The sequence below is a fragment of the Pristis pectinata genome, chromosome 9 (assembly GCF_009764475.1).
Source record: "Pristis pectinata isolate sPriPec2 chromosome 9, sPriPec2.1.pri, whole genome shotgun sequence".
Taxonomy (NCBI): Eukaryota; Metazoa; Chordata; class Chondrichthyes; order Rhinopristiformes; family Pristidae; genus Pristis; species Pristis pectinata.
The window spans coordinates 1,899,977-1,926,628 of NC_067413.1; the positions used below are offsets into that span (position 1 = coordinate 1,899,977).

The following is a 26,652-nucleotide window of genomic DNA, read 5'->3' on the forward strand; positions in this document are numbered from 1 at the left end:
GTAAACAGCAAGGGATCAGACAGGGCTCGTGAGGAATATAGTAGCAAGGAAGGAACTTAAGAAAGGGCTGAGGAGAGCGTGAGGGGACATGAAAAGGCTTTGGTGAGTAGGGTTACGGAGAATCCCAAGGCTTTTTTTCTCGTACATGAAGAGCAGGACGGATGGCTAGAGTAAAGGTAGGTCTGATTAAAGACAAGGTGGGAGGATGTGCCTGGAAGCTGTGGAAGTGGGTGAGGTTCTTAATGAATACTTCTCTTCAGTATTCACCAAGGAGAGGGGTCTTGATGATGCTGAGAACAGGGTTGGTAAGGGTAATGTTCTAGAGTATGTAGATATCAAGAGAGAGGATGTGTTGGAATCGTTAGAAAATATTAGGACAGATAAGTCCCCGGGGCCTGACGGGATATTCCCCAGGCTGCTTTGTGAGGCAAGGGAGGAGATTGCTGAACCGTTGGTTGGGATCTTTGAGGACTCAAAGATCCCAACTGGAGGATCGGAGGGTGGCGAATGTTGACCCCTTATTCAAAAAAGGTAGTAGGGATAGTCCAGGGAATTACAGACCAGTGAGCCTTATGCCTATGGTGGGTAAGCTGTTAGAAAGGATTCTAAGAGACAGGATCTTGAGCATTTAGAGAATCATGAACTGATTAAGGACAGCCAGCATGGCTTTGTGAAGGGAATATCTTGCCTCACAAGCCTGATAGGGTTCTTTGAGGAAGTGACCAGGAAGATTGATGAGGGTAGTGGCAGTGGATGTTGTCTACATGGATTTTAGTAGGGCGTTTGATAAGGTTCCGCATGGTAGGCTTCTTCAGAAGGTCAGAGGCCAAGGGATCCAGGGAGGCTTGGCAGTGGTGGATTCAGAATTGGCTTGCCTGTAGAAAGGCAGAGGGCTGTGGTGGAGGGACTGCACTCGGATTGGAGGGCTGTGACTAGTGGTGTCCCACAGGGATCGGTTCTGGGACCTCTACTTTTTGTGATATTATTAATGACTTGGATGAGGGATGGAAGGGTGGGTTAGCAAGTTTGCAGATGACACAGAGATTGGTGGTGTTGTGCATAGTGTGGAGGGCTGTCGAAGCTTACAGAGGGATATTGATAGGATGCAGAGCTGGGCTGACAAGTGGCAGATGGAGTTCAATCCAGAGAAGTGTGAAGTGGTACACTTTGGAAGGACAAACTCCAAGGCGGAGTACAAGGTAAATGGCACGATTCTGGGCAGTGTAGAGGAGCAGAGGGATCTGGGGATTCATATCCACAGATCACTGAAAGTCGCCTCACAGGTAGATAGGGTAGTAGTGAAAGTTTATGGGATGTTAGCTTTCATAAGTCGTGGGATCGAGTTTAACAGCCGCGAGGTAATGATGCAGGTTTACAAACTCTGTTTAGACCACACTTAGAGTACTGTGTCCAGTTCTGGTTTGCTTCATTATAGGAAGGATGTGGAGGTGTTGAAAGGGGTGCAGAAGGAGATTTACCAGGATGCTGCCTGGATTAGAGAGTATGGATTATGAGGAGAGACTAAAGGAGCTAGGGCTTTACTCATGGGAGAGAAGGAGGATGAAGGGGAGACATGATAGAGGTGTACGAGATATTAAGAGGAATAGATAGAGTGGACAGCCAGCGCCTCTTTCCCAGGGCAACCAATGCTTAAAACAAGAGGACATGGCTTTAAGGTAATGGGTGGGGAAGTTCAAGGGAGATGTCAGTGGGAGGTTTTTTCACCCAGAGAGTGGTTGGTGCATGGAATGCGCTGCCTGGGGTGGTGGTGGAGGCTGATACATTGGTCAAGTTCAAGAGATTATTAGATAAGCATATGGAGGAATTTAAGATAGAGGGATATGTGGGAGGAAGGGGTTAGATAGTCTTAGGTGTGGTTTGAAGGGCGGCATATCATGGTGGGCCGAAGGGCCTGTATTGTGCTGTATTGTTCTGTGGTTTGGCTGCTTTACCAAGGCAGTGAGAAGTGTAGACAGAGTCCATGGAGGGGAGGGGATTTTTGCTTATTTTCCCCTCATACAACAAACCCATCAACCCAGGAATCAATTGATGCACCCCCTCTGTTGCATGTACGTAACCCCTGAAAGACACCATTAAGCTGGAGAGAGTGCAAAGAAGATTTACGAGAACGTTGCCAGGACTTGAGGGCCTGAGTTATAGGGAGAGGTTGGACAGGCTAGGACTTTATTCCTTGGAGTGTAGGACCTCATAGAAGTGTATAAAATCATTTATTTATTTTTGTAACTTGCAGTAATTTTGATGTCTTTATGTCTTGCACTGTACTGACGCCACACAACAACACATTTCACGACATGCGTCAGTGATAATGACCCTGCTTCTGATCATGACAGACAGGGTGAATGGTCACAGCCTTTTGCGCAGGGCAAGGGAATTAAAAACTAGAGGGCATAGGTTTAAGGTGAGACAGGAGAGGTTTCAAAGGGACCTGATGGGCAACTTCTTCATGCAGAGGGTGGTGGGTATATGGAATGCCAGAGGAAGTGGCTGAGGCAGGTACAATAACAACACCTAAAAGACACTCAGTTAAGTATATGGGTAGGAAAGGTTTAGCCATATGGGCCAAACACAATGGGACTCACTTAGATGGGCACCTTGGTCAGCATGGACTAGTTGGGCTGAAGGGCCTGTTTCCGTGCTGTATGACTCTACATCCACGGGTAGGGAGACCAGACCTATATGTAACGTTCCAGATGCTGACTCACCAAGGCCCTATATAAGTGGAGTAAGAATCTTTACATCTTCAGTCAAATCCCCTTGCAAAAGAGACCAACATAGTTTTTTGCCTTCCCAATTGTTAACTTCCAAGGACACCCAGGTCCCTCTGAACACAAAGACCTTTCAACCTCTCACCTCTTAAAAAATGTTCTATTTTTCTCTACCTGAGTGACTGACCTCACATCTCTTCACATTAAATTCTATCGGCCGTGTCCTTGTCCAGTCACCGGTGAACAGCTGGGTCCCCAGCACCCAACCCTGCTGCACCCAATTATCACAGCCTTCCAATGCAAAAATAATCTGTTTATTTCCACAGCCACCTGGACCTCACCCTGTAAGGAGGAGAAAAGGTGGTAAGGTTAGAAAACCTTGGTTAATGAAGGATATTGAAGGCTTGATCAGAAATAAGAAAACACAAATGTCAGGTATAAGCTTTCGGTTTTGACTTGAGTCCTTTGAGGTTTATAGGGGGTTGTAGGAGAGAATGAGAGAGAGATTAGGAGAGCAAAAAGGGGTCCATGACCTTGTCAAGGAAAGAAGGAATAGCTCTCCTCAGGTGCCAGAGGAATAATCTATGCTTGGAGCAGGGATATAAGTGAGATCCTAAATGAATACCTCATCAGTATTGTCTCCAGGGAGAAGGATGTGGAGGATGGAGAGGTCGGGAGGGGGGGACGCTGATGTTCTGGAACACATCTGTGTCAGGGAGGAGGAAGTGTCAGAGATATTGGTACACACTAAGGTGCATAAATCACCAGGGTCTGGTGGGACCTATCCCAGGATACTAAGGGAAGCAAGGGAACAGATTTCTGGGGCTCCAAGAGAGATCTTTGCACCTTCATCAGCTACGGGTGGGGTACCAGAAAACTGTGAGGTGGCTAGTGTTGTTCCCTTATTCAAAAAGGGTGGTAGGGATAAGCCAGGAAACTACAGGCTTGATGAGCTTGATATTAATAGTAGGGAAAACAGCGGAAAGAATTACAAGGGACAGGGTTTATGTTCACTTAGAAAGATGGAGATGGATTAGGAGGAGTCAACTAAATCCACATTTGGCTTGGTGATAAGAGGCAGAGGCTACTGGTCAAGGGGCACTTTTCTAACTGGAAGTCTGTAACAGTGGTGTTCCACAGGGATTGGTACTGGGACCTTTGTTGTTGTAATATATTTAATGACTTGGATGAGAATGTAGATGGACTGATTAGTAAGTTTGTTGACGACACAAAAATTGGTGCAGTTGTAGATAGCAAAGAAGGTTGTCTAAAGGTACAGCGGGGCATAGATCAGTTGGACAGTTGGTGCAAAGCAGTGGCAGATGGAATTTAATCCCAGACAAGTGTGAGGTAATGCATTTCGGGTTGTCTAATACTGGTCAGACATGTACAGTAAACGGCAGGAACCTTTTAAGTGCTGATGTACAGAGTGACCTTGGGCTGCTAGTTCATAGCTTCTTAAAAGTGGTGACACAGGTGTGTAGGATAGTGAAGAGGCCATATAGTATTTTTGGCCTCATTGGCTGGGGCACTGAATACAAGAGTTGGGATATCATGTTGCAGCTGTACAAGACGTTGGTTAGGCCACACATGGAATATGGTGTTCAGTTCTGGGTCACCACACTATAGGAAGAATAGGGTAGTGCTGGAGAAGGTGCAGAAGTGATTCACCAGGATGTTGCCCGAATGGAGGGCTGTATTACAAGGCGAGATTGGATAGGCTGGGATTGTTCTCACTGGAGCACAGGAGGCTGAGGGGTGACTTTATTATAGGTTTACAAAATTATGAGGGGCATAGATAGTCACAATCTTTTTCTAAGAGTAGGGGAATCTAAAATTAAAACTTTGGTGGTGTATGGAACTAGCTGCCAGAGGAAGTGGTAGAGGCGGGTACATTACAGTGTTTAAAAAGGCATTTGGACAGGTGCACAGACACGAAAGGTTTAGAGGGATTTAGGCCAAATGGAGGAACATGGGACTAGCTTAGGTAGACACCTTGGTCGGCATGGACGAGTCAGGACGAAGGGCCTGCTTCCATGCAGAACGACTCTGTGACTCCACACAACACGAGAGTCATGGTGGAAGTCTCCGGGAGCACCATTGCCATGGGCACTGATGGAGATGGAACGATCCTGAGTGGGCAAACGCCCACGGCCACAGTTGCTCATCAGACGGAGGTCCTAAAACCTCCTTCAGGAGCTGGTCCTGCACAACTTGAGCAGTCTCTTAGAAATAAATGCTCTCTGTATTGTCCCACACTCACAGAGATGCTCCCTGTGTGAGCTGTTTCATCATTCTCCACTCTCTCACCATTCTCTGCTGTGGTGCTCCATCTGCTGCCTGGCAGCGAGGGAGGGGGCTCCCCAGTCGCAGTCGCTCTACGTGGGTCCAGGGGTGGAGAGTGCGGCACAGTGTCACACAGTGGCGCAGGCTGTAGTTACCCAGGTTTTGTCCTGATCTTGGGTGCTGTCTGTGTGGAGTTTGCACATTCTCCCTGTGACTGCGTGGGTTTCCTCCCACATCCCAAAGACATGCAGGTTGGTGGGTTAATTGGAGGCTGTAAGTTGCCCCCAGTGTGTACGTCAGGGGTAGAATCTGGGGGGAGTTGATGGGAATGTGGGGAGAATAAAATGGGGCTAGTGTAGGATCAGTGTAAATGGGTGGTTGGTTGGCATGGACTTGGTGGGCTGAAGGGCCTGTTTCTGTGCTGTATCTCTCTATAACCAGTCTTGTGCAACAGGTTATTAAGCAGGTTCACAGACTCCCAGACCACTGCTCCTTTCTGTGACATGCATCAGTCCAGTTTTAAAAACATTCCAGACTTAATTCCTTGATTAAATTCTCAGCTGCCCTGGGTGGGATTTGAAGCCAGGTTCCTGGATCAATGACCTCTGGTTGCTAGTCCAATAACTTAACCGCTACACCACAATATCCCTGGATGGGAATCAGACACAGATGACTCCTGATCTCACTGACACAAGTAACATGCTGAAGGCATTAAGTGACCTCCTCCTATTCCTCCGTTCTCACCCCCGGATGGAAATTGTGATCAAAACTGATCAACAAAAGTGAAACTACTGGCAGCTCTTGAAAGTTGATTGTCCAAATTAATTTGACAGGAATACAAGTCAGCCCAACTGACCAACTGAAAAACAGTCCCATCCATAAAACGGCTGACAGGGTAGGAGCAAAACATTAACCACATGGGAAAACTTCACATTTATTCTCCTGAATTGGTAAACAGAATCTTCCCTGAACCAGCAGGTGTTGTACAAAGGAGCAGTGGTGACAACAATTCCTTATGGAGGTGAGGTCAACGAGGAATCCTTAAATGGATAAAAACGGTGGTGTTGCCCCATGTTCTCCTGACACAACGTCCAGTTGTTCTGTGTATGTCCAACACCTGAAGATGCAGCCCCCATCTGAGTGTTTGAAGAGGCTGCTCCTCTGGTTCTGGTTACACCTCAGCCCCATGCTCCTGATCTTTGGCCACACAGTGTGGAGTGGGGTGGTGGGGGAAGAGGTCGGTTGCAAACTTCCTCATGTGTCTGCTCCTGGGCCAGGATAGTGTGGCCAGTCACAAGATCACAAGATCACAAGATAAGGGAGCAGAAGCAGGCCATTCGGCCATCGAGTCTGCTCCAAGGAAAGGGAAAAAGAAATGGGGTGGGAAAAAAAGAGAGAGAAAAAAAAACTATTCTAATCCCATTTGCCAGCCTTATCCCCATATCCCTTGATACCCTGACTATTTAGATATCTGTCTATCTCCTCCTTGAATACCCCCACTGATCTGGCCTCCACTGCTGCGCGTGGCAAGGAGTTCCACAATTTCACCACCCTCTGGGTAAAGAAACTTCTCCTCATCTCTGTCTTGAAACTGTACCCTCTAATTCTAAGATTGTGCCCTCTGGTCCTGGACACGCCCACCAAGGGAAACAGCCTAGCCACATCTACTCTATCCTTACCTGTCAACATTTTAAATGTCGCTACGAGGTCCCCTCTCATCCTTCTGTACTCCAGCGAGTACAGTCCAAGAGCCGACAAACGCTCATCATACTTAAGCCCTTTCATTCCTGGAATCATTCTCGTAAATCTCCTCTGAACCCTCTCCAACGTCAGCACATCCTTCCTAAGATGCGGGGCCCAAAACTGCGCACAGTATTCCAAATGAGGCCTCACTAGCGCCCCGTAGAGCCTCATCAACACTTCCTTACTTTTATACACTATACCTCTCGAGATGAATGCCAACATAGCATTCGCTTTCTTAACCACCGATCCAACCTGGTGGTTAACTTTTAAGGTATCTTGTATGAGTACCCCCAAGTCCCTTTGTACTACCGCACTATCAATCTTCTCTCCTTCTAGATAATAACCTACCCGCTTATTTCTACTTCCAAAGTGTACAACTGCACATTTCTCAACATTGAATCTCATCCGCCATTTCCTTGCCCATTCTCCTAAACTGTCTAGGTCCCTCTGCATTCTTTCTATTTCCTCTATGCTCCCTACTCCTCCACTTATCTTGGTGTCATCCGCAAACTTAGCCACACAACCATTTATTCCATCATCCAAATCATTGATGTACAAGGTAAAAAGGAGAGGCCCCAACACCGACCCCTGCGGCACACCACTAGTAACTGGTAACCAACCAGAACGAGATCCTTTTATTTCCACCCTTTGCTTCCTGCCAACCAGCCAATTCTCCACCCATTTTGCTACCCTGCCCATAATTCCATGACCTCTCATCTTATTAATCAGTCTCTTGTGAGGCACCTTATCGAAGGCCTTTTGAAAGTCTAAATACACAACATCTACCGCCTCTCCCTTATCCACCCTACCTGTGATTTCTTCAAAAAACTCCAATAGGTTGGTCAGACAGGACCTCCCCTTCACAAAACCATGTTGACTAGGTCCTATCTTGCCTTGCGCCTCTAGGTATTCGGTAACCTCCTCCTTGAGGATAGACAGTGGGAACGGGGGGAGGGTGGGTGTGGGGGGTGGGGGGGGTGGTGCGGTGAGAGAAAACAAACTGCTGGAGGAACTCAGTGGGTCGAGCAGCATCTGTGGTGGCAGAGGTCAGGACCCAGTGTCAGGGCCCTGGGGGGGATCTGGCTGCCTTTCCAGACCCACAGACTTGCATTGACTCCTACCTGTCTCCTCAGGTCAAGGGATGGGCAATGGTTGTTGCCTGGGGTGTGAATGAATTTACGAAACCACGGTAAATACAGAAAATACTGGAAACACTCAGCAGGTCAGGCAGTGTCTGTGGAGAGAGAAATGTTAACGTTTCGGGTTGAAGGCCCTTAGTCAGAACTGAGGAAGTGAGAAAACGAGTCTGGGTGGCAGAGGATGTGGGGAGGGCAGTGGGTGAGGGGGCAGAGGTGGGGAGGGCAGTGGGTGAGGGGGCAGAGGAGGTGGGGAGGGCAGTGGGTGAGGGGGCAGAGGTGGGAGAGGGCAGTGGGTGAGGGGGCAGAGGTGGGGGAGGGCAGTGGGTGAGGGGGCAGAGGAGGTGGGAGAGGGCAGTGGGTGAGGGGGCAGAAGAGGTGGGGAGGGCAGTGGGTGGGGGGCAGAGGTGGGAGAGGGCAGTGGGTGAGGGGCAGAGGTGGGGAGGGCAGTGGGTGAGGGGGCAGAGGAGGTGGGGAGGGCAGTGGGTGGGGGGCAGAGGTGGGAGAGGGCAGTGGGTGAGGGAGCAGAGGTGGGAGAGGGCAGTGGGTGAGGGAGCAGAGGTGGGAGAGGGCAGTGGGTGAGGGGGCAGAGGGTGGGAGAGGGCAGTGGTGAGGGGCAGAGGTGGGGAGGGCAGTGGGTGAGGGAGGGGGCAGAGGTGGGGAGGTGATGGGTGAGGGGGCAGAGGGGGGGGAGGTGATCGGTGAGGGGGCAGAGGTGGGAGAGGGCAGTGGGTGAGGGGGCAGAGGTGGGAGAGGGCAGTGGGTGAGGGGGCAGAGGTTGGGAGGTGATGGGTGAGGGGGCAGAGGTGGGGAGGTGATGGGTGAGAGGGCAGAGGAGGTGGGGAGGGCAGTGGGTGGGGGGCAGAGGTGGGGAGGGCAGTGGGTGAGGGGCAGAGGAGGTGGGAGAGGGCAGTGGGTGAGGGGGCAGAGGTGGGGAGGGCAGTGGGTGAGGGGGCAGAGGTGGGAGAGGGCAGTGGGTGAGGGGGCAGAGGTGGGGAGGGCAGTGGGTGAGGGGGCAGAGGTGGGGAGGTGATGGGTGAGGGGGCAGAGGTGGGGAGGGCAGTGGGTGAGGGGGCAGAGGTGGGGAGGTGATGGGTGAGGGGGCAGAGGTGGGAGAGGGCAGTGGGTGAGGGGGCAGAGGTGGGGAGGTGATGGGTGAGGGGGCAGAGGTGGGGAGGGCAGTGGGTGAGGGGGCAGAGGTGGGGAGGGCAGTGGGTGGGGGGCAGAGGTGGGGAGGTGATGGGTGAGGGGGCAGAGGTGGGGAGGTGATGGGTGAGAGGGCAGAGGTGGGGAGGTGATCGGTGAGGGGGCAGAGGTGGGAGAGGGCAGTGGGTGAGGGGGCAGAGGTGGGGAGGGCAGTGGGTGAGGGGGCAGAGGTGGGGAGGTGATGGGTGAGAGGGCAGAGGTGGGGAGGTGATGGGTGAGGGGGCAGAGGTGGGAGAGGGCAGTGGGTGGGGGGGCAGAGGTGGGGAGGGCAGTGGGTGAGGGGGCAGAGGTGGGGAGGTGATGGGTGAGGGGGCAGAGAGGGCAGTGGGTGAGAGGGCAGAGGAGGTGGGGGGGAGATGGGTGGAACAATGTTGCCGTTGATAGAAGTTAAGCCCCAGTGAGGCAGGCACTTTGGGGTAACCTGCTAATTAGAATTAATTTGTGGTGAGCTAATTGGAGAATTGTCCCTTGAGTTGTCCCCAGTTTGATTGTCTGTGCTGCAGCCTTCCACTAGGCTCCAGTCCTGACCAACCCTCTCCTGACGAGCTCAATGGAGCCACGTTGGGGATTGGTCAATTATAATCAGAGGATTAACCTTCAGTGGAAGCCTGTGAGATGTGTGATTGTTTGGGGAATGAGGGAGTTGGTCAATTGCTTAACAAGATGCGGGGGGAGGAGGAAGGGGAGAAGTTGTATTTAATAGTCTGAATCAGAAGTACCTCCTCTCACTTAGGTTGGAGAGAGAGGTCCTTTGCCCTGTGGTTTTGGGTGGGTTATTGGTCCTTGTTTGCTTACCATGGTTAATGAGCCAGTGAAGAAGAAGAAAGCAGCAGGTCCCAATGGAGACAAGAAGGTGTCAAAACGCAAGCCCCGGAGGAAGGAAAGTTACTCTGTCTACATCTACAAGGTGCTCAAACAGGTAACTGAGTGGAGTCGGTCCTCTGCCCCCAACTATGGGCTGGGAGCCTTGACTGGCATCACTTTGACCTTCACTGTGTATTTCAGAGGCTTTTGGTGTTGCTGCTGAGGTTTAGAGATCAGTCTGATACTGACTGGTGGAATAGACACAGGGAGCTGCTCCTTGTATCCCTGTAGCCCAGCCCTGCACTCTGTAATGTGGTGGGGTGTGCGTGACAGGATCTGCACAGTGGGAGGGTTTGGATTTCCCTCTGGGTTTCTCCAGTGAGTTACAGCTCTCTGCCCCACTCCCACAGTAGGTGCTGTAGTTACTTGCCTGAGCTACTGACAACACCTCCTAAACCCATCACTTCTACCACCTAGGAAAAAGGGACCAACACCCCTTGATGTCCCCCTCCAAGTCCCTTGCTATCCTGATTTGGACAGTGATGTTGGGTCAGATCTTGTGTGTACCTTCACCAGGAGGCATACAGCAGCTCACCAGCACCTTGAGGTTATTAGAAGTGGGTATTGTTGACAGGTCCCCATCTACTACCTGTGTCTGGCTAGCAGCTGGTGTAGAATCATCTGGTGTGTCCCCACCCTCCCAGAATGGATAAGTTTTGTTTGTGATTGGACTTCTGAGGGATGGGATGTGGAGTTGATGCTGGAATATTTGTGATCCTTCAACCTGCATTTGTATAGCACCCTAGGTACTTTAGGGATGATGGATGGGAAGCTGAGCCTGAGGGGAGGCAGCAGTCAAGCATTGGTCATGGGGACACCAGAGACTGCAGATGCTGGAATCTCCAGCAATAAACTGCGATCAGTGGGCCGAGCAGCATCTGTGGAGGCAGAGTGACAGTTAGAGTTCAAGTGGAGACCCTGCCCCATGAACTGCAGATGGGGAGGCTGAGGTTGGGATGGTGGGTAGCTGGGGGAGTTACCCTGGGCTACAATGTTTAATGGAGGGTTCTGGGTTTATCTAGGGAAGTGTCCCTGGGCTGATTCTGTGCCCCCCACCTGCAGGTCCATCCTGACACTGGGATCTCCAGCAAGGCCATGAGCATCATGAACTCCTTTGTGAATGACGTGTTTGAACGGATTGCCACAGAAGCTTCGCGGCTGACTCAGTACAACCGGCGGAGCACCATCACCAGCCGGGAGGTGCAGACTGCTGTCCGGCTCCTGCTCCCTGGTGAACTGGCGAAGCACGCAGTGTCGGAGGGCACAAAGGCAGTCACCAAATACACTAGTGCCAAGTAGAGGGGCTGTGGACCTCAATAAAAGTTGGACACTGCTGCAGAATGCTGTGTAATTGGCATATTATTGTCACATGTGCAGTGAAGGCTTTTGTTTGTGTGCCAGACAGACAGATCATTTCCATAGTAAGTCCATTGAGGTGGTACAAAAGAAAAACAGAACATGGTGTTACATTTGGAGAAACTTCAGTGCAGGCAGACAAACTTCAAGGGCCATGGGGTGGTAGATTGGGAGATCAAGAGCTCATCTTTAAGAGGTCTGTTCAAGAGTCTGTTAACAGCAGGGTAGAAGCTGTCCTTGAGCCTGGTGCATGTTCTCAAGCTTCTGCCAAATGGAAGAGAATGAACAGGGTGAGAGGTGTCCTTGATTGTTAGCTGCTTTCCTGAGGCAGAGGAAAGTCTGGATGGTCAGTGGAGGGGAGGCTGATTTGCGTGATGGACTGGGCTGTGTTCACAGCTCTCTGCAATTTCTTGTGGTCTTGGGAGGAGCAGTTGCCAAACCAAGCTGTGATGCATCTGGATAGGCTGCTTTGTGTGGAGGTGGGATGTGTTGATTGGCTACCTCCAAACCTCAAGTCTCCTGGTGGGTTGGGGTTCATTGACCATCTTGATCCCTTTGATCAGTTCCCCTGAGGCTTTGTACAGGTAGTGCTGAGGGAGTGCAGTAAAGTTTCATGTCCCCGAGTGCAGTGTTGCTGGGGGGAGGATCAGGGCTGTGCAGGAAACCAGGGAGTTTGCTCATTAGTTCAGTCTGGAGATTAAAGTTGGGGTCCACAACTGACCAGCTATAAACCACCACTGTCACTCCTGTCAGGAAGAACATCTGTCCTTGGTACATGACTCCATGGATGTGGTTGTCTAGATGGCCCCAGAGTACCCAGTGAGACAATATTGGCCCCAGCAGTGGCTTTGTCCTGTGACTGAATGAGGTGCCTTTCAGACTCTAGATAGTTGTACAGTGTGGAAACAGGCCCTTTGGCCCATTGTCTGTGCTCACCACACTAATCCCACCCTAACCTATTATTTCCCCCACAATCCTATCAATTATCCCAGATTCTACCACTTGCCCACACACAGGGCAATTTACAGGGGCCAATTAACCCACCAACCTTGTGTCTTTGGGATGTGTGAGGAAACTGGAGCACCTGGGGAAAACCCATGTGGTCACAGGGAGAATGTGCAAACTCCACACAGCACCAGAGGTCAGGATGGAACCTGGGTCTCTGGAGCTGTGAGACAGCTACTCTACTAGCTGTGCCATTGCAACTCTAGTGTAATTGGCCATGGGCTCTTACTGGGATCTTGCTCTGTCTTAATCTGTTAAAATGGTGACGCTTGCAGTAATTGGCTACAGAAGGTGAATGATGCCAAAAGATCTTGAGATCTGGTCCTTGAGCTGGGGCTGAATGGCCTGCTGGGCCTTGCTGATTGGGGATCGAGGTGACACCTGAAGTGAGCTCCAACTAGACTGAGACCTGAAGTGGGTGTTAACCCTGTGATGTCCACTGAAATCCTGGAGAACATGAAGGACCTTGCCCCCAACACTGGTGTAGCTTTGAGTTGACTGCAGCTGTGCTGGGTGAGGAATGGGTCAGGAGTGGCTCAGCTGGAACCAACAGAGACTGGTTGGCCATTGCCTGCTGCTGTCTCTGGGATAGACTGAGGTTGCAGCAGCTGTCAGCCTCTTGTCTATCTCACTGCTCCATGTGATTGGCTGCAGTCTCTGACCCTTTCCTCCATCACCTCTGCTTGGTCCTGGAATACCTATTGATCCCAGCTCAGCCAGCTTTTGGGTAAAATATCCAGGTTCCCCATGTGGAACAAGTTCCTGATATTCCCCCTTGCTTCTAAAGTTTGTGCCTTTTGTTCTGGACTCCATCCTTGCTTCCCCCACTCCCTCAAATCCAGAACAAGTCACAGATATAATGGGCTGAGTTACCTTCTAACAAACCACATGAACCTGGGGTTGGCTGTTGCTTGCTCCTGAGCTAACCCACCTGATTCTGTCCTGGGGCAGATGTTCCTGCAGCTGGATCAGTGAGTGGATGCTCAGTCCAGGTTGAGCTTGTGAAGAAACCTCCACCAGAGGTCAGTGTGGTTCAGGTCACTGACCCTGGCATTGGAAACATGGGTTCAACAAGTAATGTTCAGCATTGAACAGCAAATGCAGAGTGATGGTGATAAGGCTGTTGCCAGGACTCGAGGGCTGGAGTTATAAGGAGAGGTTGGCCAGGCTAGGTCTTTATTCCTTGGAATGTAGGAGCATGAGGGGTTATCTTGTAGAAATGTTTAACATTGAGAGGTATAGATAAGGTGGACAGTAGCAGTTGTTTTCCCAGGGTAGGGGAGTCAAACTAGGGGGCATAGGTTTGGGGTGAGAGGGGAAAGATTTAAAAGGGACCTGAGGGGCAACTTTTTCCACACAGTGTGGTGAGTAGATGGAATGAACTGCTGGAGGGTGGGTGAGGCAGGTACAATGGTATTATTTAAGAAGCACTTGGATAGGTACATGGAGGGGTGGGGCCTGGAGGGATATTGGGACTAGCTGGGTGGGTGCCATGGTTGGCATGGACTGGTTGGGCCAAAGGGCCTACATCTGTGTTGTACTGCTTTGACTGATTTACTGGGATGGAGGTGAAATGGTAGTTTAGGAACTGGTCCTCTGTACTCTCATTGGCCTGTTGTAGGATCATAAATTGTACAACAAAGAAATGGACCCTTCAGCCCAGCTCATCATGCTGACTGATGCCTACCTACACTAATCCCATTTGCCCATATCCATCTACTCCATTCCTTTCCTTGTACCTGTCCAAACTCCTTTTTAATGATGTAATTGTACCTGCCTCTACCACCTCATTCCATATATCACCATCCTCTGGGAGGGAAGAACTTGCCCCCTGGGTCTCCATTACATTTCACCCCTCACCTTAAACCTGTGCCCTCTAGGTTTGGACTTGCCACCTGTATAAAAAGATTGACAGTCTACCCTATTATGCACCTCATAAATTTTATAAACGTTCTTGGACCTATAAACTTCAGCCTCCTACATGAGAATAAACTCAGCCTATCCAATGTCTTCCTGTAACTACAGCCCTCCATTCCAGGCAATGTCCTGGCAAACCTGTCCCTGTAATGTGGCAACCAGAACTGCACATGTACTCCAAGTGTGTCCTGACCAGGGGCAGGCACAGTAGTGTAGCAGTTAGTGTAATGCTATTACAGCACCAGTGACCCAGGTTCAATTCCGGCCACTGTAAGGAGTTTGTACATTCTCCTTGTCTGTGTGGGTTTCCTTCCAGGTGCTCCAGTTTCCTCCCACATTCCAAAGATGTACAGGTTAGGAAGTTGTGGGCGAGCTATGTTGGCACCAGAAGTGTGGTGACGCTTGTGGGCTGCCCCCAGAACACTTCAAGAGATGCATTTCACTGTTTTGGTGTACATGGACTAATAAAGAAATTTTATCTTTTGTACAACAACATGACACCCAACTCTTGTACTCATTGCCTTGGCTGATGGAGGCAAGCATGCTGAATTCCATAATGTGGCTTATCAGCTCTGGAGGCATCACATGTCAGCTTCAGTACTAAGCTGTTGGAGTGTTCTGAAGGTTGGGGTGGACTTGCTACTGAGTTTTGTCAGGTGGCTGTAAATGGTCAGTGCTGTGGCACAGCTTTCTAGACCTTCAGTTTCAGATTATGCTTGAGATTGACACTTGGTGACATTGGGTTGGTAACCTAAATGGTGGCCACTCCTTTTCCTTGAGCAGTTGTGGACTGTTTGCTTCCACCCTGGGGCCCAATCACTGAGCTGAATGTCACATTCTGAATTTGCCACATCTGGAAATTTCCCTCTGGCAATGGTAATGAAAACATCTGTACACAGTGGTGGACAACATCTGGTCCATGTTGACTAGAATATTTTGCCAATAACTTTTCCAAATTAAGGCAGTGTGGGGGTTTGGTTTTAGAACATGGAACAGGTCCTTCAGCCCACCATGTCAGCATTGACCAAGACCAGGAGTTGGCCATGAATCCACCACCAAAACTGGCTGATCCTATACCCTGATGCAATGTTCCTGCATTATCCTCAAATCCCTTCCATTCATTAAATGGTCAATAGACTGAGTGAACTAAATAAATGCAGTCCTCTGGGACAGAGCATTCTACAGATTCACCACCTTCCAGGAAGAAACTTCTCTTGGTCCCAAATTCTGAGACTTACCTGTGGTTCCAGATACCCCAGTGGACATGCCCTGCCCTGCATCCAGCCTGTAAGATTTGAGTTTCAATGAGATTGCTGGTTCTTCACTTGTCTACAGGTTGAGTCTACTTGGCCAGCTAGTTAGTGAATTTTCAATGCATTTCCTCTTGTGAAAGTACATCCTTATTTGGGTCAGGAGACCAAACTGTCCACAGAGGGTGGTGAGTGCCTGGAATGAGCTGCCAAAGGAAGTGGTTGAGGCAGGTACAATTGCAACATTTAAGAAGCATTTGGATAGGTACATGGAGGGGAGGGGCTTAGAGTTATGGGCTGAATGTGGGCAACTGGGACTAGTAGAGAGGATGTTGTGGTCACCATGGACCAGTTGGGCCAAGGGGCCTGTTTCTGTGCTGTAGTACTGATTAGTACTCCAAGTGCAGTCTCACCAAGGCTCTACTGTAGGAAGACTTTAGGGTCGCATGAGTTTCTCCCACTGTTTCCTTCACTGAACCTACCTGACTAACATTATTTGGATTTGCCATCCCAAGTCCAGTGAAGCTCTCCTGGTCATAGTCATGGAGTCATGGAAACTCATCCCAACTTTGGCCCAACTCATACATGCTGACTGTGTTGCCCAGTGAGCTAGTCCCACCTGCCCATGTTTGGCCCATAGCCCTCCAAACCTCTCCTATCCATGGACTTATCTAGATGGCTTTTAAATGTTGCTGATGTGCCTGCCTCAACCAGTAATGAGCTGCCAGAAATACAAATGCACACCAGCCTTCGTGTGAAGAAGCTGCTCCGATGTCCCTTTTGAATCTCTCACCTCTGATCTTATGCCCTCTTGTTTTTAGCACCCCTCCCTGGGGAAAAAGACTGTGCTTTCACCCTGTCTATGCCCCTCCTGATCTTGTACCTCTATTGGGTCACCCCTCAATCTCCTATGTTCCAGGGATAAGTCCTAGTCTACACAGCCTCTCCTTGTACCTTGGGTGAAGACATTGCTGCTCTCATCAGATGTGAGGGAGGAGGTGAAGGTCGCCATTACACCGGTCATGGCCTTCCTAACTGTCTCTCTAATGCTAATCTCAGTGACTCTTCAGTCCAGATGAAGGGTCTCACCCCAAAACATCGACTGTCCACTTCCCTCCACAGATGTTGCCTGACCTGCTGAGTTTCTGTTGTTCCTGTATTCTCTGTTTAACTGTACTGAAGGACAGGGGTCAGCGATGGGGAGCTGTTTCTGTACATTAGCTGGCATGCAGACCCTTGGGCACAGCCTTCACCCACTGCCCCTACCCCTGTCTCCCACAGCTTGGGGTCTATCTGCCTTCAGCCGCGGCAGAACTAAATGTGGTCAAACACCAGTGACTGGGGGGGTGGGGGGGAGGAAGGAAGGTGCTGACCCATGGGGGGAGGTGAGGGTTCAGGAACCAGGGGCCTTCCTGCTTCCTTCCCACTCCCCACTGGAGTGATGATCTGGCACCGGGGACACAGCACCTCCATCCCACTGGATGGGGCTTGGAATGACTGGTTGCCCCCCCTCCTGGGCAGGAGGCACCAACAATGGGGCAGAGGTGGAGAGGTTGAGGGTTAGAAACTGTTCCCCAATCCAGTGGCTGGGAGCTGAAACTGACCCAGCACATGCTGGATGAGTGCAGGAGCGGATACCAGGATACGTGGGGTGTACAGGGTCTGACACTGGTCTGTGTAGGGTCTCCCTCACAGTGTACAGGGTCTGACACTGGTGTCTGTGTGTAGGGTCTGACACACACACGTGTACTCTATTCCCTGCCTGTTCATCTGACTCTCCAGTGTTTCTAAACAACAAGCATTGTCCCAACCTGCTCACCCTCTCCAGATGTCAGCCCCTCCAGCCCAGGATTACCTGCGATCCAACCAGGTGTCACCTGTAAGTCCAGGGTTACCAGAGGTGGGGTAAGCCAGTGGAGCCTGGTGTTTGGGGGAAGGATGCATTGAATGAGCTGTGCCAATTGTGATGGTTCCACCAGATGAAAGAGTTGATAGCTGCAGTGACCACCCTGGTCAGGCTGCACTTGGAGTACTGTGTGCAGTTCTGGTTGCCTCATTACAGGAAGGATGTGGAGGCTTTGGAAAGGGTGCAGAAGAGGTTCACCAGGATGCTGCCTGGAGTAGAGGGTATGAGCTATAAGGAGAGGTTGGACAAACCTGGGTTGGTTACTCTGGAGTGGCAGAGGCTGAAGGGAGACCTGAGAGGTTTATAAAATTGAGGCATAGATAGACAGTCAATCTTTTCCTAGGGCAGAAATGTCAAATACTAGAGGACATGTTTTTAAGGTGAAAGGGATAAAGTTTAATGTGTGGGGCAAGTATTTTTTTAGCGGTTGGGTGCCTGGAATGTGCTGCCAGGGCTGGTGGAGGAAGCAGATACAATAGAGGTGTTTAAGAGGCTGTTAGACAGACACATGAATGTGGAGGGAATGGACTGTGCAAGCAGAAGGGATTTAGTTTGATTTGGCATTGTTTGGTGCAGACATTGTGGGCTGAAGGGCTTGTTCTATACTGTTCTGTGTTCTCATCGGGCAGTAGGTGACAAGCCCTGCTAGAGTGGAACTATTTGCACAATTGGATTTGTCTCCTGTGTAAGTGGAATGGTGAGCTGAGCCCACAATAACTCGCCATCCATAGGCACAAGTGATTCCTGCACCAGACTGATGCTAAGCTCATCCAAGCCCCCATGGACAAGTTTGATGTGGGAAGGTGGGTGTTTGGGTAATCAGGAAGATGTTCTAAACACCACACTATAAAGGTAAGACTCCTCTAGTCCTGCAGGGGTACTGGTGTGAGCAGGCACAGCGTGAAGCTTAATAGAAATACACATGCCTTTCTGCAATGTGTAGAGGATTATTTTGGTCCATAAATGGGTGCAGAGGGTTGCCAGCGTACCAGAGTAAAGCAACCAGCTGTTGTTCAAGTTTATTGTCATAGGCATACACACAGTATACCATGAAAATGTCTTCTTTTGCAGCAGCACAGTAATTACAAGATGAAGACAAAGATAAGTTAACAAACTTAACATAAATTAGACTTGCATGAGTGCAAAATAAACAGAACGACACTGGCATAAGATTGAGAGAGAAAGAAAAAGTCCAAGGTGGTGTTAAGGTTTTTCAGGTCGGTTCAAGACCTGATGGCAATGGGGGAGAAGCTGTTGTTGAGTCTTGGTGTGGGTCTTCAGCTCCTGTTCCTTCTGCCTGACAGCAGCATTGACTCAAACCCAAGGTGTAGCTGAACCAGTCATCCTGGGGGATGGCCCAATGTGGTCCGTAATCCATGATCCCCACCAGACCTGGTAACTGAACCCTTCCCCCTTCATTTATTGAAGAGCCCAGGATGCCCCTCGCACCACATACTCTCACCTTGGATCAGCCCCATCTCCCACTTCCAAACTGCCCCTACACTGAGCTTCCCCTATACGTGCTGCCAGGGGAGGTGGTGGAAGCAGACAAGATAGCAATGTTCAAGGGACAATTAGACAGACTCATGAACGTGCAGGGAATGGAGGGATATAGATTGTGTGCAGGCAGATGTGGTTTATATCGGCATCGTGGTCAGCACAGACATCGTGGGTCAAAGGGACTGTTCCTGTGCTGTGCTGTTGTATGTTCTGTGTTCATACATTAAAGGCAGCTGGAGAAAGATTTGCTCACACATACACTCATTCACACATTTACACACATATATGCATGCAGACTCAGTCACACAGATTCTCTTTTGTTCCCATCGGCCCTTCCTTCTCTGTAACTGATGAGAGCAGCAGATGGTTTGGGGCAGGATCTTAAACAAATCAATACGAGTTCTGAATGCCAATAAACTGCAGATTGCAGGGTTAGCCCAGCATGTTTACCGCAACACAATGTTACAAATGTCTGAGTGTATTTTTAACGTTTGTGATTTTCTGTGTTTGAGAGGTGGGAGTGTGCTTTTGAATGTCGGTCTGTTGGTGGGCTCTGTCTGAGTGCAGGAGGCTTTCTGTGCATGTCAGTGTCTGAATGTGTGTGACTGAGTACTGTTTGAGGATGTGTGTTTGTAGGTGTACACAAGTGTATGTGTGTCTGCAGGTGTCTGTATCTGTGTATAAGATAGCTTTATTAGTCATATGTATATCGAAACAGTGAAATGCAGCTTTTGCATAGTGTTCTGGGGGCAGCCCACAAGTGTTGCCATGCTTCCGGTGCCAACATGGCATGCTTACAACTTCCTAACCTGTACATCTTGGAACATGGGAGGAAACTGGAGCACCTGGAGGAAACCCATACAGTCATGGGGAGAACGTACAAACTCTTTACAGACAGTGGCTGGAATTGAACCCAGGTCGCTGGTGCTGTAATAGTGTTGTGCTAACTGCTACACTACTGTGCTGCCCTGTGTCTGTTGTCTGTTAGAAACTGAATGTATAAATGTGAGCCATGAGACTGCAGATGCTGGAATCTGGAGCAACAATGTACAAATGTATTGCAGAAAAAGATGCTGCAGGAACTCTGGGTCAGGCAGCATCTGTGGAGAGATGACTTGCTGAGTTCCTCTAGCATCTTGCTTTGTTACTCCACATTCCAGTAGCTGCAGTCTCTTCTCTATAAATGCATGTTGTCCATTAAATTGTGTGCATGTTGTGTTTGTGTTGCAGTTTGTGTTGTCTTAATGTCAGTGTGGGGGTTGAGTGTGTGAGAGAATGGGTGACAGTGTTTGTGTGCATCATAGAGGTATACAGCATGGAAACAGGCCCTTTGGCCCAACTTGTCCATGCTGACCAAGTTGTCTACTTGAGCTAGTCCTACTTCCCCCGTGCTTGGCCCATATCCCTCTAAGCACTTCCTATCCATGTACCTGTCCAAATCTTTAAACCTTGTAATTGTACCCACCTCTACCACTTCCTCTGGCAGCTCATTCCACACACCCACCACCCTCAGTGGGGGGAAAAAAAATTCCCCTCAGGTCCCTTTTTTTAGTCTTCCCCCTCTCTCCTTAAACCTGTACCCTCTAGTTTTGGATTCCCCTACCCTGGGAAAAAGACTTGTCTATGCCCCTCATGATATTATAAACCTCTAAAAGGTTGCCCCCTCATCCTCCTATTCTCCAGGGAAAAACATCTTAGCCTATCCAGTCTCCTTAAAACTCAAACCCTCCAGTCCCAGTAACATCCCTGTTAATCTTTTCTGCACTATTTCCAGCTTAATGACATCCTCAAACGGGACACAGTGCTCCAAGGTGGTCTCACCAATGTCTTGTACAGCTGTAACATGATGTTCCAACTCTTGTACTCAATGCCTTGACCAAAGAAGGCAAGCATGCCAAATGCTGCCTTCACTTGTCTCCAGTTTCAGGGAACTACATACTTGTAGAACAGAGGAACCTAGGGGTACAACTTCTCAGGGTCTTGTCATTTACCATGCAAGTCCTGCCTGGTTGAACTTGCCAAAGGGCAACACCTCACACTGGTCTGAGTTGTTAATTTTGCCATTCTCTGGCCCACTTCCCAAATTGATCTAGATCCCCCTGTAAACTTAGATAACCCTATTTGCTGTCCACTACACCACCAATTTTGGTGTTGTCAACAAACTTGTTAACAACAATGTCATCCAAATTGTTGTTAATAGATGACAAACAACAGTCGACCCAGCACTGATCTCTACAGTACACCCTCCACTACCACCCTCTGCCTCCTTCCACCAAACCAATTCTGTATTCAGTTGGCAAGCTCACCCTGGATCCCATGTAATCTAACCTTCCAGACCAGCCTACCATGTGGGATCTTGTTGCCAGCCCTGCCAAAGTCTAATGTAGACATTGTTTTGTCAATACTCTTGGTCCCCTCTTCAGAAAACTCAAATTCATGAGACAAGAGTTTTTCCCACACACAAAGCCACACCGATCATCCCTAAACAGTCCGTGTGGTTCCCAAATGCAAGTAGATCCTGTCCCTCAGAATCCCCACCAGTAACTTTCCCACCACTGATGTCAGGCTCACTGGTGGGTAGTTCCCTGGATTGTCCTTGCAGCCCTTCTTAAATAATAGTACAACGGTAGTCATTAGCTCTCCTCCAGTCTCCTGGTACCTCACCCTTGGCTAAAGATGATGCAGATATCAGCGTGTGGGTGGGGGCTTCTCCCTCCCTGCCCCTCGCCCCTCGCCCCTCGCCCTCCCGGTTAGCGGCTGCCCGGGGCCGCCCCGCCACGGGGAGCGGCGACAGGATCACGTCGGCACGGCGCACACAGCCGGTTACTAACGAGGAGGGGGCGGGGGGAGCCGGTGCGGTGCGGGGCCGGGCCGGGCTCCGTCAATGTGCCCTGCACACCCCGACTGACGGATCCTTCCCGCGGCCCGAGGGAGCGCCGTGAGGCGGCGGGGGACCGGGGCGTCCGTGAACCGCTGGCGGGCGGGGAGACCCGGTCGGCGGGAAGAGAGCGGGCAGTAGGCGGCGGGAAACCGGAGCGTCCGTCGGACAACAGGCGGCGGGAAACCGGTTCGTCCGTCGGACAACAGGCGGCGGGAAACCGGTTCGTCAGGCGGCGGGAACCGGAGCGTCCGTCGGACAACAGGCGGCGGGAAACCGGTTCGTCCGTCGGACAACAGGCGGCGGGAACCGGAGCGTCCGTCGGACAACAGGCGGCGGGAAACCGGTTCGTCCGTCGGACAACAGGCGGCGGGAAACCGGTTCGTCCGTCGGACAACAGGCGGCGGGAACCGGAGCGTCCGTCGGACAACAGGCGGCGGGAACCGGAGCGTCCGTCGGACAACAGGCGGCGGGAACGGAGCGTCCGTCGGACAACAGGCGGCGGGAACCGGTTCGTCCGTCGGACAGCAGGTGTGAGGAGACCCGCTCGTCGGTTGGTCAGGCGGCGGGAACCGGTTCGTCGGTGGGTCAGGAGGCGGGAAACCGGAGCGTCCGTCGGCCAAGCTTGAGGCGGGAGAGCCGGTGAGTCGGACGGCGGGAGGAGAGCCCGGGGCCGGGGCCATGGACGGCAGGAGGGGCTCGGAGGGCGGCGGCGGCACCACTCACCCCGCCACCCTGGAGTCGTTCGCCAGCCGCTCCACGCTGCACGGCATCAGCCACATCTTCGGGGACGGGCCCGCCGGCCTCCGCCGCCTGCTGTGGGCCGCCTCCTTCCTCACCTCCTTCAGCCTGCTGGCGCTGGTGTGCCTGGAGCGGGTGGCCTACTACCTGGAGTACCCCCATGTCACCAAGCTGGACGAGGTGTCGGCCGCCAACCTCACCTTCCCCGCCGTCACCATCTGCAACCTCAACGAGTTCCGCTTCTCGCAGATCACCCAGAACGACCTGTTCCACGCCGGCGAGCTGCTGGCGCTGCTCAACAAGCGGCATGAGATCACCCGGCCGGCGCTGGCCGAGGCCCAGGCCCTGGCCGTGCTCCGGAGGCTCGCCAACTTCCGACACTTCAGGCCCGAGCCCTTCAGCATGGCCGACTTCTACAACCGCACGGGCCACGCACTGCGGGACATGCTGCTGATGTGCACCTACCGGGGCAGCAACTGCACCCACCGCAACTTCAGCACCGTGAGTACCGGGCCCCGCACCCCGACCCCCATCCTTCACCCCCCGCACCCCCGACCCCCATCCTTCACCCCCCGCACCCCCATCCCCTGCATCCCGCACCCCGACCCCCATCCTTCACCCCCCCCGCACCCCGACCCCCATCCTTCACATCCCCTGCAACCCCGACCCCCATCCTTCACCCCCGCTGCAACCCCGACTCCCATCCTTCACCCCCCGCACCCCCGACCCCCATCCTTCACCCCCCGCACCCCCATCCCCTGCATCCCGCACCCCGACCCCCATCCTTCACCCCCCCCGCACCCCGACCCCCATCCTTCACCCCCCCGCACCCCCGACCCCCATCCTTCGCATCCCCTGCAACCCCGACCCCCATCCTTCACCCCCGCTGCAACCCCGACTCCCATCCTTCACCCCCCGCACCCCCATCCCCTGCATCCCGCACCCCGACCCCCATCCTTCACCCCCGCTGCACCCCCGACCCCCATCCTTCACCCCCCGCACCCCCATCCCCTGCATCCCGCACCCCGACCCCCATCCTTCACCCCCGCTGCACCCCCGACCCCCATCCTTCACCCCCGCTGCAACCCCGACTCCCATCCTTCACCCCCCGCACCCCCGTCCCCTGCATCCTGCACCCCCGACCCCCGTCCCCTGCATCCTGCACCCCCGACCCCCATCCTTCACCCCCCGCACCCCCGACCCCCATCCTTCACCCCCCGCACCCCCGACCCTCATCCTTCACCCCCCGCACCCCCGTCCCCTGCATCCTGCACCCCGACCCCATCACATCCCCTGCACCCCGACCCCCATCCTTCACATCCCCTGCACCCCGACCCCCATCCTTCACATCCCCTGCACCCCCGACCCCGCATCCTTCACCCCCCGCACCCCCGACCCCCGCATCCTTCACCCCCCACTGCAACCCCGACCCCCGCATCCTTCACCCCCCTGCACCCTTGACCCCCGCATCCTTCACCCCTTGCACCCCATCCCCTGCATCCTTCCCCCTTTCCCCCTGCATCCTGCACCCCGACTCCTGCATCCTTCACCCCCCTCTGCACCCCATCCCCTGCATTCTTCCCCCTGCACCCCCTTCCCCCTGCATTCTGCATCCCCGACTCCTGCATCCTTCACCCCCCCCTGCACTCCCGATCCCTGCATCCTTCAGCCCCTGCATCCCGCCTGCACCCCAACCCCTGCATCCTTCACCCCCCCGCACCCCGACCCCTGCATCCTTCACCTCCCCTGCACCCCGACCCCCTGCATCCTGCATCCCCATCCCCTGCATCCTTCACCCCCTGCATCCCATCTACATCCCTGACTCCTGCATCCTTCCCCACCCCCTGCACCCTCCTGCATCCTGCATCCTTCACCACCCCTGGCATCCTTCACCACCCCTGGCATCCTGCATCCCCATCCCCTGCATCCCCGACCCCTGCATCCTTCCCCCCCTGCACCCCCTTCCCCCTGCATCCTGCATCCCTGTCCTCTGCATCCTTCACCCCTGCATCCCGCCTGCATCCCCGACCCCTGCATCCTTCCCCCCCGCACCTCCCCTTCCGCCTGCATCCTTCATCCCCTGCACCACCCCGTCCCCCTGCATCTCCCTGCACCTCCCTCCCCTGCATCCTTCATCCCCTGCACGCCGCATCCCTCCCTGCACCAGTGTCTCCTGCATCGTTGCACCCCAATCCTGCACCCTCGCAGTTCACACCTGAGCCTCCTGTATTCTTGCATCTCGCCGTATCCCACAGCTCACGCCTGCACCTGCTGCCTGTTCACATATTGCTTCTGCAGCCCCACAACTTGCCACTGCATCTCCCTGCACCTTGTGCCACATCTCACCCCTGCAGCCCTACAGCTTGGTGCTGCATTTCCCCAAACCTTATGTCTGTACCTGCTGTATCTCACCATTGCATCTCCCTGTAAACCCCCAAAACCTACACCTGAACTTCCTGAACCCAGGTTTCTCCCTTGGGCATCTCCCCGCACCTGGTGTCTGTGCACTGGAGCCCTGCATCTCACCACTGCATGCTGCCACACTCCCTCATGGCAATCTGCACACCTGTGTACCTCAGTACCCACCTGCAAACCTACATCCCCAGGTCACACCTCTGCATCTCCCCGCACCATTGCATCTCAATGCTGCACCACACCCACGCACCTCACCATTGTACCACATGTGGACCGTGCATCAGCCGCACAGGGACCACTGCGTTCTGCGCTGCACGTGCTGAAGGGTGCTTTCTTCTGGACTGTTTTACAAATGGTGTGTGTATAACAATCTGATGCTGGAGCAGGTGTTAGTAATTCCACACACACAAGCACTCTTGCACTTGAGAATACAGTGGGATCTTCTTGGAAATGTCAGTCAGCTAATAATCCAAGAGCCTCGAGATGCAAGTTCAAATCCCACTGTGACACTGTGGAGTTAATTTAATTAAATTAATTAAATAGCCTGGAATAAAAGAAGCAGTAATCAGAAACTGAGGGATTGTGGTGAATAAAATGTTCAGCTCACAAATGCCGAGTGGGGAGTGAGGACCAGCAGGTGTCACACACTCAAGCCAAGGGAGACTGCAGCCCGTGTGATTAAACACTGGTGCCCCAGAAAGGTCAACGATTCCTCCATCACCTGAGTATGACAATGCTGGGCATCTCAGGTACAGGAAGCCCTGCCGACAGTGCAGGGAAGGCAGTGATACTGAGGCCAATAGGACACAGTGACAGGGTGAACCAAGAGTGAGCAACAAACGATCTGCTGGAGGAACTCAGCAGGTCGAGCAGCAACTGTGAGGCGGGCGAAGGAATTGTTGATTTTTCAGGTCAAAACCCTGCGTCCTAGACAGGACTGATTCCTTTCCCCCCCTCCACACGCATGCACATGCTCTCGCTCTCTCTCTCTCTCTCGTGGTTCACCCTGCCACTGCATCTCCAGTAAGTCAAGAGTGAGACTGGACATCATGGGAGACTGACAGTCCGTCCCATCAAATACCTCTACATACTCACTGCAACTAAACCCTTGGCAGGAAGAACGGAGCAAGCAGAGAATCTGCAGCAATGCACAGAACTCACACACCGTATGTTATTTAATGTGTCAGGAAACGGTATTGTACCCCAGTGTTATTCAGCGACAGACCTATCTCCACCAGTACTGTACCGTGGTATTATACAGTGACAGACCCATCCCCACCAGTACTGTACCCCAGTGTTATACAGTGACAGACCCATCCCCACCAGTACTGTACCTCAGTGTTACACATTGACAGACCCGTCCCCACCAGTACTGTACCCTCGTGTTATACTGCGACAGACCAGTCTCCACCGTTACTATACCCCGGTGTTATACAGTGACAGACCCATCCCCACTGGTACTGTACCCTGGTATTATATAGCGACAGACCCATCCCCACTGCTACTGTACACCGGTGTTATACAGCAACAGACCCGTCCCCACCAGTACTGTACCCCGGTGTTATACAGTGACAAACCCATCCCCACTGGTAATGTACCCTGGTGTTATACAGTAACAGACCTGACCCCACTGGTAATGTACCTCGGTGTTATACAGTGACAGACCAGTACCCACCAGTACTTTTGACTTGGGGACTGCAGTTTTCAGCTAGCTCATTCTCCT

General features: G+C 52.2%; 3 protein-coding genes across 4 annotated transcripts in view; all 3 read left to right on the forward strand.

Annotated features, from left to right (window-relative positions):
* Positions 1 to 9,852: 9,852 nt before the first annotated feature.
* Positions 9,853 to 11,568, forward strand: zgc:92591 (uncharacterized protein LOC436997 homolog). The gene is made up of 2 exons (XM_052022588.1): positions 9,853 to 10,016; positions 11,024 to 11,568. Exons 1-2 carry the CDS (start codon positions 9,894 to 9,896, stop codon positions 11,258 to 11,260), a joined length of 360 nt encoding a protein of 119 aa, XP_051878548.1. The 5' UTR covers positions 9,853 to 9,893; the 3' UTR covers positions 11,261 to 11,568.
* A 5,749-nt stretch (positions 11,569 to 17,317) lies between these two features.
* On the forward strand, positions 17,318 to 22,310 carry LOC127574424 (translation initiation factor IF-2-like). Its single transcript, XM_052023429.1, has 3 exons — positions 17,318 to 17,368; positions 21,650 to 22,005; positions 22,073 to 22,310. The coding sequence occupies exons 1-3, from the start codon at positions 17,318 to 17,320 to the stop codon at positions 22,308 to 22,310; spliced, it is 645 nt and encodes a 214-aa protein (XP_051879389.1).
* Positions 22,076 to 26,652, forward strand: part of LOC127573994 (acid-sensing ion channel 1-like) — a 30,894-nt gene continuing 26,317 nt past the window's right edge. The window contains exon 1 of one of the 2 annotated variants that reach the window (XM_052022586.1): positions 22,076 to 23,015. In XM_052022586.1, the coding sequence (XP_051878546.1) occupies positions 22,455 to 23,015 (561 nt within the window). In that variant the 5' untranslated portion in view covers positions 22,076 to 22,454. The remainder of the gene's footprint in view (positions 23,016 to 26,652) is intronic. The other variant, XM_052022587.1, reaches the window with a different exon arrangement.